At 66.0% G+C, this 12,271-nt stretch overlaps 1 protein-coding gene across 3 annotated transcripts in view; it reads right to left on the bottom strand.

Annotated features, from left to right (window-relative positions):
• The window catches only part of ATP2B3 (ATPase plasma membrane Ca2+ transporting 3), a 37,668-nt gene extending 26,427 nt beyond the window's left edge, over nt 1-11,241 (bottom strand). For 2 of the 3 annotated variants that reach the window (XM_047764109.1, XM_047764110.1), the window contains exons 1-10: nt 10,913-11,241; nt 7,427-7,624; nt 7,037-7,294; nt 6,576-6,701; nt 6,326-6,451; nt 3,739-3,780; nt 2,393-2,557; nt 2,071-2,285; nt 1,481-1,723; nt 876-1,117 (exon numbers count right to left, since the gene is read on the bottom strand). In XM_047764109.1, the coding sequence (XP_047620065.1) occupies nt 876-1,117; nt 1,481-1,723; nt 2,071-2,285; nt 2,393-2,557; nt 3,739-3,780; nt 6,326-6,451; nt 6,576-6,701; nt 7,037-7,294; nt 7,427-7,624; nt 10,913-11,120 (1,823 nt within the window). In that variant the 5' untranslated portion in view covers nt 11,121-11,241. Of the gene's footprint in view, nt 1-875; nt 1,118-1,480; nt 1,724-2,070; nt 2,286-2,392; nt 2,558-3,738; nt 3,813-6,261; nt 6,452-6,575; nt 6,702-7,036; nt 7,295-7,426; nt 7,625-10,912 lie in introns of all 3 variants that reach the window. The other variant, XM_047764108.1, reaches the window with a different exon arrangement.
• Between the last annotated feature and the right edge of the window lie 1,030 nt (nt 11,242-12,271).

Here is a 12,271-nt window from a genome sequence, read left to right as displayed (position 1 = left end):
ATCCAGAGAAAACCCTGACTCGCAAAGACGCGTGTACTCCGGTGTTCACTGCGGCACTCTAGACAATAGCCGAGACATGGCAACAACCCAAGTGCCCACTGACAGAGGAGTGGATCGAGAAGAGGTGGTACATACACACCGTGGAATATTACTCAGCCATTAAAAGGAACGAAACACTGGCATTTGCAGCAACATGGATGGACCTAGAAATGATCATGCGAAGCGAATTAGTCAGACGGTGAGACACCACCATCCAATGCTTTCACTGACATGTGGAATCTAAAGAAAGGACACAGCGAACTTCTTTGCAGAACAGATGCTGACTCACACACAGGCTTTGACAAACTTGTGGTTTCTAAAGGAGGCAGGCTGGGGTGGGGGGATGGGCTGGGGGTCTGGGATGGAAATGCTATAAAATCGGGTTGTGAGGATCCGTGTACAACTATAAATGTAATAAAATTCATTCAAAAAAAGGGGGGGGGGATAAAGCACTGATGCTACAGTGTGGATGAACCTTGAAAACGCTCCGCTCAGTGCAAGAAGCCGGTTGCAAAAGGCCACAGACTGTCTGATTCCATTTCTTTGCAATGTCCAGAACAGGTAAATCCACAGAGACAGCAAGCAGGTTCGTGGCTGCCAGGGTCTGGGGAGTGGGGATGCGAGTGTCTGCTCAATAAGTGCCCCCTGGGCTGATGAACGGGTTCTGGGACCGAACGATGCGCTCAATGCCACTCACCCGGGCACTTTAAAGTGATTCAAATGGCCAGCATTATGCTGCGTCTGTTCCACCGCAGCGAGAGCACCAGAAACGCTGTGGCCCCGCGTGGGCCCGGGCCCCGCGCCCAGCCCCCGGCTGGGGGCTGCCACTCACTCACTTTTTCAGCAGGATCTCCGAGGCGCCCTTGCTGAAGAGGCGGAAGCCGCCGTCGGGCGTGCGGATGACCGTGCTCATGGACTTGCGCACCGAGTTGAAGGTGTACACCTTGTGAAGCTTGTCCTCGGGGATCTGCTCCCGCACAGGCTGGAAGTCCTGCTTCAGGTCCAGGACGAAGCCCAGCAGAGCGCACTCCGTCTTGTTGCCCACCTGGCGCGGGAGGGCGCCCTCCTTCTCTGGAGGCTGCGAGGTGATAAGCAGCGTGGCCCCGGGGCCCGAGGCCACCCTCCTGGCTGCGCCCAGGCCCCAGCCCAGCCTCGGCCGCCGCGTGTTTCGGGGGAGGTGGCACGGGGGCGGGGGGAGTCAAGGAGGGCCTCCCGCGCATACCAGACGGGGAGCTTTCCCCCCATTCACCCGGCGGGGAAGGGTTTCCAGAACCTGCAGCCCCCGTCCAGCGTCCAGGGACGAGGAGGGCGACCTGCATTCCGGCACCGATTGTAGCTCTGGAGCGGGCGAGCCCCTGGTGACAATCGACGCTGCACCCAGGCCAGGCCCCCTTCCCTCACCTGCCCGCCCTGGCCCGCCTCCCGCCCGCTCCCGGCTCACTAGTATTTTGGTGGTGTAGGCACTGTTGATGGAGATGGCATGGACCAGGAGGTCGAGGATCTTGGGGGTCAGGGCGCTGGGGGCCGGAATCTCTTTGTAGTGGGTGTCCCCGAGGTAGGACTGGACCACGGTCATCCGGTTGGTGGTGAGCGTGCCCGTCTTGTCCGAGCAGATGGCCGTGGCATTGCCCATGGTCTCGCAGGCGTCCAGGTGGCGGACCAGGTTGTTGTCCTTCATCATTTTCTGGAAAGGGCACAGATGGAGGCTTTCCTCCCGGCACAGAGAGCCACGGGGCCTGGCTGCGCAGGCGCACACCCTCTCCCCCGGCCCCCAGCAGCGTCCCAGAGGCCCAGCTCAGATGGCGCTCTCCCTGGGACGCGGCCGGTGCCTCCCTGCCCCTGCGCCGCCGCCCCTGCCCAGAGGCCCCCCTCGGGGCCCCTGCAGGCCCCTTGGCTCTCCACGCCCACCCCGATCTCTACCCTGCCCTGCCCGCCACCTCCCTGGGGTCACCCTTCCTCCCCAGTGTTTCCCTGGGGCTGTAGCCCGGGGTCCAGGGCGTCTTAGGATTCCGCGCGTGTGGCTTTTCTCACCTTGACAGAGTACGCTAAGGAGATGGTGACGGCAAGAGGCAGGCCCTCTGGGACAGCCACGACCAGCACCGTGACACCGATGATGAAGAACTTGACGAAGTACTGCACGTAGACGGGCGTGCACTCGGCCAGCCACGCCCGGCCGTCCACCACGAAGGTCTCGATGACAAAGTACACGACCAGGATGATGACGGTGACGGCGGACATCAGCAGCCCTGGCCGGCGGATGGAAGGGTCAGGGCCCCGAAGGCCCGCCCCTGCCCTGGCAGCCTGCCGCCCCCGCGGCCCCCATCACGGCTCTCGCCCCCTCGGCTGCCCGCACCTGCTTTCCCGATCTGCACGGCCAGTTTGGTGAGCTTGCCCTGGAGGACCGACTTCTCCTTCTTGGGCACGTTGGCTTTCTTCTTCTCCCGCTCCTCCATCTCCCCGCCCTCCGCACTCTTCAGGGGCTGCATTTCCATGGCGACCGCCCCATCCTGCTTCTTAGCTGCGCACAGAGGAACCCCACAGCCAAGGTCAGGGCCTGGCGGCTGGGCGGACGGCTACCAGGGGCTTTCGCAGGGAGAGACCTGCCACGCCATCCGAGAGGACACGGGGCTCTGTCTCTCCCTCCTCTCGCATCAAGCCCAGGTGAGCGGTGGCTCCAGCGCTGTCCCCGGCGGGACAGAGATGCTTCTCTCGGGGCCTCGCAGGGGAAGGGAGGACAGACACAAGCACCAGTAACTTGGGCACACAGACAGCGTGGCCGGTCCTATAACGCCCCAAACCTCAATACCTGAAAGCAGAGGCCTGGGGCCCACGGAATGTTCCAGAACCCTGGGTCCAAGCCACCGCCCCGCGCCCGTCAGGGAGGCCCAGGACTCCCGGCACTCTCATCCCCCGCTCCCTGTCTCCCCACGCGCCTTTGCTGTTCTTCCCTGGGTGCCTCTGCACCCCGCTCTGCAACAAGCAGCCCCCGCCACCGCGCCCAGCTCCCCTGCTGGGCCCTAACGTGCTGGTGGTGCTGTGTCCCCGAGCCTGCGCCCGCCCCCCCCCCCCCCCTGTTGCCGCACATGCCCCACGGCTACACTGCCCCACACAGACGGGCATCCACCCCTCCCCCTCGTCCTTGTCTCCCCACCCATCCCCTCCTCTGGGTTGCCCGAGGCCACTCACCGATGGCCTCTCCTTTCCAGGGTCTCAGGGACACCCAAGTGACTGCCGCTCCGTGTGCGACTGGACTGTCCTCCTGCCTCAAATGCCCTCTCAACTCCAGCGGTTCTCACTTGTGTGACCCCGCCCGTCCCTGGGTCCATCTCTCGGCACTGTGACCTTCCCGACGGCCAGGACCACACCTTATCCACCTCTGCATTCCCGGCGCCGATGGTGCATGCTGACACCCCTTGGCCCTGGCCATGGAGCGCTGGCGGCCACCAGGCGTTCTGGCCGGGGGGTCGGGCCTCAGGACCCAGTGGAAAGGCAGCTGCACCGGGAAACTCACGGGCCCGACTAGGTCTTGGGCGAGTCACCTTCCTGAGCCATCTTTGCACACTTCCGGCGGACTCTGCAGACCGGCCGCCCGGCCCCACTCACCTGGCCTCCAGGTGCTGCTCCGGCAACCGAGGATCACGGGGCCCCCCCCAAAGCCGCACCCTCTGCCCCCCGCCCTGAGCACAGGGCGCGCATTACCTTTGGTCTGGCTACTCTCCATGGCCCCATCCTGCTGCTTGCCTACAACGGAAGAGGAACGACAGACACGGGGGCTTGAGAACATCCACGTGGCCCTGGCACACGCACACGCACACAGGACAGCGGGGCACAGACAGTGCAGCCAGCGAGCACAGGGAAGGGGGTGGGTGGGGGAAGAGGGCCTCATCCGCAGCCCACCAGTGAACCCCCAAAGCCAACCCTGGATAGACCCTGGGTCATGGCTGGTTGGCAGTGGGAGGATTCGGGAAGGGCCGCCACCATGGGTAAGGGGCGCTGCCAGGTGTCCGGTCCCAGCTCTGCTGCCTCGGGCAGGGTCCCCCAGTCAGGATATGCATCCCCTCGAGAATTGGCACAAGGGGTTTGCCTGGATGGTTCCTAACCCCTGGTGGCCTAGAGATCAGCCTTCTGCCATCAGCATGGCAGCGGTTGGCTCTGTGCAGGCTTTAGAGGACTGAGCCTGGGAATCCGCCAGGCTGAGGGCAGCGGGCTGGGCGCTGGGAACCTAGCAGCTCTGGAGGAAGTGGCCAGGCCACCAGCGGTCCGGGCCCCGGTGGACCTGGCTGGGGGCTCCTCATGAAGTTGCCACCACAGAGCCTGCAGCTGGGTGCTGGGGGTGCTGGCAGTGACGGGCTTCCCAAGGCCAAGGTAAATGGTGCTGGCCGTGCCTCTGGTCTCTGTGGCCAGGAAGGCCTGCAATTCTGGGAGGGCGCAGGAGACCCCAGCTCTTCCTGCCTCCCCTGCCCCAGGGCAGCCTCTGGGGAGCTCTCCCGCAGACCACACACGCTGCCCCGGGGCCAGCGATGACCCGCCACGAAGGGCTCATGGGCTGGCTTGTCAGCCACCCCGCACCAGCTCGTGTCTCTGGGGGTCCAGGATCACAGACGGGGGACCAGGTGGCTCCGAGGCAGTGGGGTCTGGTCTGGGGGGGTCCCAGGGGAGGGAGAGGCCCCCTCCCAGTCCCAGTGGCATGTGGGTTGGGCTCCGTGGGAGTGTTCGGAGGCGAAGGAAACTTCAGGGGCCGGGGGGCGGGGGGAAGACACCTGTAGACACATGGTGACAATACAGCACAAGGAGGGGGTGTCGCAGAAGTCCTGGGGCCGCAGGAGCCATCTGCAGGAGGAGGGAGGCTTGAGAGGCGCACTGGGGGAAGAGAAGGGCTGGGCCTGGCCTGAAAAGGGGTAAGAGCCGGCCCGAGGGGAGGGATGACGGGGAGTTGAGGCCAGAAGGAAAGCGCCTGGTGTGGGGGACAAGGGGGCGTGAGGTGGGATCAGGAAGCGTGGGGGCGGGGGGTGCTGGGCGGCGCGCGGGCACAGCTGCCTGCCCGGCCTTTCTGTGTCAGTGGTGGCCTCGGGCTTTGGGCGGAGACCTGGGGGAGGGGTCGTGGGTGCCCCTCCTGAGCAGCAGAGCCAGTGGGGGAGAGAAGCCAGGGTCAGAGAGGAGGGGCCCAGGACCAAGTCCTGAAGGACGCTGACACTGAAGGGACCTAGCAGATGGGGAGGAATGCAGAAGGGGCGCCCAGCCAACCAGCCATCAGGGTGTCACAGGAGGGCCCCTAGGGACCCCAGTCCAGCCCAGACGAGGCTCAGGGCCTGCCCACCCACCCCCTTGCACTCTCGTGGCGAGGCCCTGGGCCGAGGGCCAACCGGTGCTGATTGGCTGTGAGGGGCGGGCCAGGAGCAGCGAGGACCCCATGCAGGAAAGCCAGGCCCAGGCCGCCAGGAGATGGGGCCTGTGGAAGCTTCTAGGCAACAGCGGCTCATCCATCTCCTCCCTCGGGCCTCCAGGAGCAGGGAGGCCCAGGGCCGGGGACACTAGTGCGTCTTTCCTGGCTTGGACCTGCCCCCATGGGCCCACCCCGCCTCCCCCTGCCCTCTCAGCAGCCCCACGTGTCACTGTCCCCGGGGCCCTGGCTGAGGCTTCCGGCACACGCTCTCCCTGGACGTGCGTGCGTGTGCCTCTGTGCTTCCAGGCACATCTAGAAAACGCCATTCCTCACCTGGTTGGATCGCAGGAGTGGCCGGAGGGGACACCTAGGTCAGAGCAGGTGAGCCATGGAAGGGAAGGGGGTCCTGACGGGGATGGGGGCAACCCCAGGGCTTTGAAAGCCCTGTACTGCAGACTTGGGGGGGGGGTCCTGCTGGCCATGCGTGTCCCTCGACCCTGCTTTCCTTTGGCGGGAGGGCTGCTGCCCCCTCCCGGCTTCCTCTGGCCCTGGATGTCCTTTGGGGCACCTGGTCCCTTCTGCTTGCATTTCTCCGGCTGCCATGTTGGCCTGGGGCCCTCAGCGTCTCCCCACGGGGGGCTGAACACCCCCAAGGGTGGGCATGCGGCCCCGGCAGCGCTCTTCCCAGCCACAGTGGCTGGTCCCTGTCCCCGCAACTGCATTCCTACCCAGGCAGGGCACCCCCCTCACCTCTGGCACATACCCCCTGCAGCCTTCAGGGGAGAGCCATCGAGGGGAGCTGCCCTCACACAAAACTGGGGGCCCCACGCCCTGAGGGCTGATTCTTCGCAGAGTCAGAGCCAGGGACCGGGCCCGCGAGGGAGCGCCCGCAGTGAGCCTTGCCTTTCTTATCTTTCTTCTCTTCCTCCTCTCCGCCAGCTCCGAGCAAGGTAAAGATGATGCCCGTCTGGGAGTTCACACCAACAGCTGTCACCACCATTCTTCCAGAACCTTCCATGACATGGGTGCCTGGCACAGCAACACGGAGAGACTTGAGAGAGGGATCTGTACCGGCGCGCGGGAAGCAGGCTCGGCACTGACGGGGTTTGTCCTGGGAATCCCAGATGCAGGCACTCAGGTCCCCGGGGCGCACCTGACAGCAGCATGGGGTCTTTGTCCGCCGACTTGCGCACGTGGTCCGACTCGCCTGTCAGGGAGCTCTCGTCGATCTTGAGGTCGTTGCCCTGGATAAGCACGCCGTCGGCAGGCAGCAGGTCTCCTAAGGCCGGCCAGGCAGCCAGAACCACAGGGGAGAGCCCGTTGGGTGAGGGGCTTGCTTCCTTCCGTCTCTTCCTGTCTGGAGGGACCCACCCGCTCCTCGCTCTGTCCTCCAGCAGGAATGGAGACCACAGAAGTGCCCTGCTGTGCTGGAGAAGCCCTCGGCCTGCCGGGGGGGGGGGGGGGGGGGGGGGGGGGCGGGGCGCGGCGGGGCGGCCAGCCTGCTGCCCATCGGCTCTGCCTCCTGCGGGAGCTCCCCGCCCCCAGACTCCCACAGGGAAGGCCCTCGAGCCCCTGAGCTTCCTTCACGGCCTGGGCGACAATGGGCGCACTCACCGTATTTGACCTGGGCGATGTCCCCTACCACCAGCGCGGCCACGGGGACCTGGAGCAGCTGCCCGTTGCGGATGACGGTGAACTTCTGCTCCTGCTCGATGCGGCTCTGCAGGCCCCGGAACTGCTTCTCCTTGCTCCAGTCGTTGAAGGCCGTGACCAGCACCACGCAGATGACCGACAGCAGGATGGCGGCGCCCTCGATCCAGCCCGCCTCGGCCTCGCCTTCGTCTTCCGCCCCAGCAGACACGTTTCCACACGCTGTGCCGGGGCCCGGGACATGCCGTGACCCTCCCTCATCTCAGATCCCTCGCCCCCTCGCCCGCCAGCCCCGCTGTGTGGCTCCCTGGCCCCGCCCCTTCCTGCCAGGTCCTCCCGGCCCCTGCCCCTCACCTTCGCTCTCCTCTCCCGGTGGCGCATAGAACGACAGGCCCAGGGACACGATGGCGGCCACCTCCAGGATGATGAGCGTTACATCCTGCAGGGCCTCCCACACCAGCTGGAGGAACGTCTTGGGCTGCTTGGGCGGGATGAAGTTCTGCCCGTAGATCTGCCGGCGCTTCTCCAAGTCACTGGGGTTGTCGGCCAGGCCTGCACCGCACGGGGACGTGGCGCAGAGGCACAGAGAAGACGATGCAAAAAGCCAGCCCCGCATCCCTCTGCTCCTTCCCTCTAGACGCACCCAGAGCCCTTCCGCACAGCCTGGGGCATGGGGGCCGGGCCGTGAGGCGGCTGCCTGGACCACGCAGGTGTGTGACCGCGTGACCATCGGCAGCCCCGAGCCGAAGCGCTAGGAACTACAGCCGCCTCTGCATCCCCGTGCAGGCTGCGAGGGAGCGTGGGCTCGGAATCCACACCTACGAAGCTGGACCCTGACTTCTCATTCTTGGGAAGACCCGCCTCGTACCCAGGCCTGCCCCACGGCCTCTGGGTCTCTGCTGCTGGAGCATGAGTCTCCACAGGCCCAGTACGGAAAGCCTCCACGAGGGACTGGCATCCAGGCTGCTGCCTCCCGAAGCGAGGCACCCACTTGGCCGTCTTCCCCAGAGGCAGGCAGATGGGACGACCCATCCCCTGGTCCTGCCCTCAGCCCTCGGGGGATTCTGCTTCCTTCCAGGCCCATCCCAGGGCCACCCCTGCTCCAGCCTTTCTGGCCTCCGGGCCTCTAAGTGCCCGGCCCCACACTGACACCTAGTGGACGGACAGTGGCTTGCAGTTCCCAGCCCTGCGCAGCTGTGACTCCTGCAGCCCCTGGGGGCGGGGGTCAAGGGCGCCTCCGGCGGTGGGGGTGGGGGCAACTAGAAGGGCCCGGGGAGGCGCGGGGTGAGGCCCCTTCGGGGTGGGAGAACTGACAAGAGCAAAAGCCCACAGACGCACCGCCTTGGCACGACCCCTGAACTAGGCCACGACCGCGCCCATTGTCCTCCCCGCCCAGCAGGTGCCGCAGCTGTTCCTGCCCTTCTCCCGCCTCACGGTGCCCGGGCCGCCACGGCTCAGGTTTCTGGAGGCTGGGGCCTCCCAGTTGGGTGTGTGGGAGAAGCTCAGGAACTCAGCTCCCAAGCCCTGCTCCCTTGACCTATAGGATGTATGAAAAGTAGGGTTATTACTAGGAAAGTTCTTGAACCCTTAGTCTCCCAGACACCCAGGGTCTCCACCAGCCACCCCCTCCCAGGAAAGGGCACTCAGAGTCAGCCGCACACACACGCCCAGATTCTCCCCAAGCGATGCCAGGCCCTCGGGGCCCCTTCCCCGGAGCTCCCGCGCTCCTCCCTCCCAGCCTGGCCCTGGGCCTTGGGTTGACCTTGGTGCCGCCGCCGCCGCCGCCCGGCCGTGCTTCTCTCTCCCCGCCCTAGACCAGCCCCAGGCCTTGGCCTTCCCGTGGGCCCGGGGGTCTGGCTGGCTGGCGCGCCCAAGTGCTCATGGGGGCCATGGAAGGCAGCCGCAGCACCTCACCTCTGGTTCTGGGCACCCACTGGGCCAGCAGGCCCCTGAGGTGGCCCAGGTCCAGGGTGCAGGGGCAGTGGCCGTCCGGTTGGCATGGACACAGATGGGCACCCTGCCCAGAGCAGAGGCCAGATGCCATCGGAATTGGATCAGGACCACATCGTGTGCTCTCGGCTAATCCGCTCCCTCCTTTCCGCGACCGCCAGCGGAGGCCAGACAGGGGAAGGGCCGGGGGACGGCGCCCCCGCTTGGCCTAAGACCTGGGTTCTCTGGCTTCTGGAACCCTCTTGGATGGCTAAAAAGGCGGAGCCCCTTGACATGCTGAGAAGACAGACTCCTCGCCTCCTATAGAGCCTGCACCACCCACCCCAGCCTCATCACCTCCCCCAAAGCAGCCCCAAGGCTGCCCGCCTTGCCAGGGGCTTGGCGTGCGGCCTCGGGCGCAGCTAAGAGCACCCCACCACCAGGTCAGGCCACTGTGTCTGAGCAGGAGCACGAGTGTCCAGATGAGAACTCTGGGGCTTTGAGGGCCCAGGGTTGCAGAGGGGATGCAGACAGGGCTCGGCTGACTCCCTCGGTTGGGGCCGGGCCACCCACCTGGGCACCTGCCCTTCTCCCTGCCCGCCCTTCCACGGGCACCGGGCGAGCTCCAGAGCCACTGTGGCAGAATCGGGCATGTTCCCAGGGGCCTTGACATTTTAAATATTTAACAAGGCCTGACAGGCAGAGGAAAGAGCTGCCAGCTGAAACCCATCTGCTTCCTTTTATCTGGGAGAGGCCAGAGCCCTTGTCACTAAATGGCCCTCTACCCCAGCCTCCCCTGCCCCCCGGCCAGTCCCAAGTCCAGGGGGTGGGGGGGGGAGGGTGGGGGGGCAAGAAGGGGTTAAGGAGAGGGATCCTCTGGCCTGGAGCCAGGCCATCCACCCCGATCACACGCCTGCACGGGCCGGGTCCCTTTAGAGCACAAAGCAGCAGAGACCCAGGTGGCCCCTCCGAGCTCCCGACCCAGCCGGTTGGGTGCCCTCTCACCGGGCTCAAGCCCACCTCCTCTGGGGTGCCATTTCCTCTCCCCGCTTCGGGCCAGGCATCACCTGCAGGCGGATGGGGCCAGGGCACAGGGAGACGGCCAGGGCCCTGGGTGGACCAAGATTTGGCGGGCGAGACGGGAGCTGATGAGATCAATCAGCGCTGGCCGGGGACAGGCCTGGCACCGGGCTGGGACAGCCCCAGTAGCCCTGCCAGGGAGGTGGCAGCTGGGCCAGAAAGCACTCCAGCTCATGGCCTCTGGGGCCAAACCTGGCTCCTGGGGGTCGCGGCCCAGCAGCAGACCCAGAGGGCAGGACGGGGGAGGGCTGGGGCAGGGCGGGGCAGAGGTTGGCCTGTCGAGCAGGGGAAAAGGGCCACGGGGCAGAGGTGGGGACCCAAGAACCTTCGAGAGGACACACCGCAGGCTCCCTAGAGGCTCCGTGCCACCTCCACTCGGCAGTTCCCCCCCCGCAACCCCGGCCTCCAGCCCAACCCCCTCCACAGAGGCCCGAGGCCCACACCCCTTCCTCCTCTTCCTGCCCCCTTAACTGAACAACGGGCTGAGCACATAGGGGACCGGGAACACGTGGTCAGGGGCCGCCCTGCAAGTTCGAGGGACCTTCTGGGTTTTCCGTTGGGGGCCCGGCCGCCCACATGCGCGACGCGGTGCCGGCTCCTCCCACTCGGGTCTCTGTGCCTCGATTTGTATTTCATCCAAAGAAATGACGCGGGTGGGAACTGCTGATTACGGAGGCATCTCCCACTCGGGGGGCAACCGCCGCCCAGGGAGGACACGGGCACAGTCGTGGTCGCGGTCAAGAGCGCCCTGGGATGGTCTTCAGGGAGGAGGCTGGGGCAGCGCGGGGCTCTGCACCCCCTGCGCACGCACCGCTCTGCGGGAGGACTTACCCTCGGTGGGCGAGGTCTTCAGCCTCCTGCAGAGCCCGCCCACGTCCCCATAGGCTTCCTGGACTTTCTGCAGCGCCTCGGCCCCTCGGAGCTCCATGAGGGAGCGCAGCTCAGCCAGCGTGCACCCAAAGCCGCCTGCATGGGGGGCTTCCCGCTGCTGCTGGGCTTTGGGGTGGAACTCGATGGAGCTGTTGGCCACATCACCCATCCTGGCGTTGGGAGGGGAGGGCGGTCTCACAGGTGCAGGCTCAGCTCGGGGCAGGCAGCCACCTGACGTCCCAGCGCCTGGGTGAGGCGCAGCCGAGGTGGCAGCGGGGACGTGGCCAAGCACAGACACCTGGGGAGAAGGAGGTGAGAAGAAGCCCGGGGCACAGTTGAGGTGAAACCAAGGTCCACGCTTCTGGAACATTGTCTACTAATTTGCACTCAATCTGAAAAGTGACTTGCTGAAGGCAAAATTCCCCTCCCAGGCCGGGCCAGGAGCCCTCACGCCCTGCCAGGCCCATCTGCCAGGGCAGCCCACGCCCCCCTCCCCGTCCTGCCCCCCATGAGCACCCAAGCTGGAGGGCTTGCCACGTATGTGGAAGGAGGCAGCATCTCCAGGTGGGGACCTGCTAGCAGGAGCCAGCCTGGGCTACGGAGGCTCTCACCGCCTCCCCCCTGCCCCCCCCCCCCGCAAGCCCATCTGGGACCCCAGGCTGAGCCGGGGGCCATGTGTTGGGATCAAGCAGTGGCTGATCTTGCCCTGGCGCGGATGGGTTACCTGTGCCCGTGCCCACTCTTGCCTGATTAAGCCTCGCCCTGGGCAGCCGGCATGCTACAAATCCCTGGCCGCGGCCGTCTTCTGGCCCGGCCTCTGCGACTCACGGTCTCAGTCCTGGGGCTGTGCAGGGGGCCAGGGAGCAGGCCAAGCCATGGACGGAGCCGGCACTAGGTCAAGGCTTGGCACGCACGGTGTCTCTGCTGCCCTGAAGGTACCTGGGGTCCAGGGCAAGGAGGGGAGGGGGAGAGGGAGGGGGCAGGGAGGACATGAAGGGAGGGGGCGAGCGGGGAGGAAGAAAGAGAGGAAGAGAGGAGCGCAGCGAAGGGACAAAGGGAGTGGCAGGGGAGGGGCAGAGGACAAAGCAGAAAGCAGCCACAGGTCACTGGTGACTTCTCCATCGCCCTGCCCCGCAGCACGGGGCTACCCACTCCACTCCTCACCGTTCCGGCCCGCAGATGACAAAGGAAGGAGCTGGGGTCTGCCCGCGTTAAGAGCAGGGCATCGTGAAGTTGTCGCCCCTCTCACTGTCCCCACACGCCGCCGCCACCCCCACCCCCACCTGCCCAAGGAACCGCGGGCACCCTGGCTGCCCCGCC

The sequence above is a fragment of the Phacochoerus africanus genome, chromosome X (assembly GCF_016906955.1).
Source record: "Phacochoerus africanus isolate WHEZ1 chromosome X, ROS_Pafr_v1, whole genome shotgun sequence".
Classification (NCBI taxonomy): domain Eukaryota; kingdom Metazoa; phylum Chordata; class Mammalia; order Artiodactyla; family Suidae; genus Phacochoerus; species Phacochoerus africanus.
This window is presented reverse-complemented; position numbering and strand designations above follow the sequence as displayed.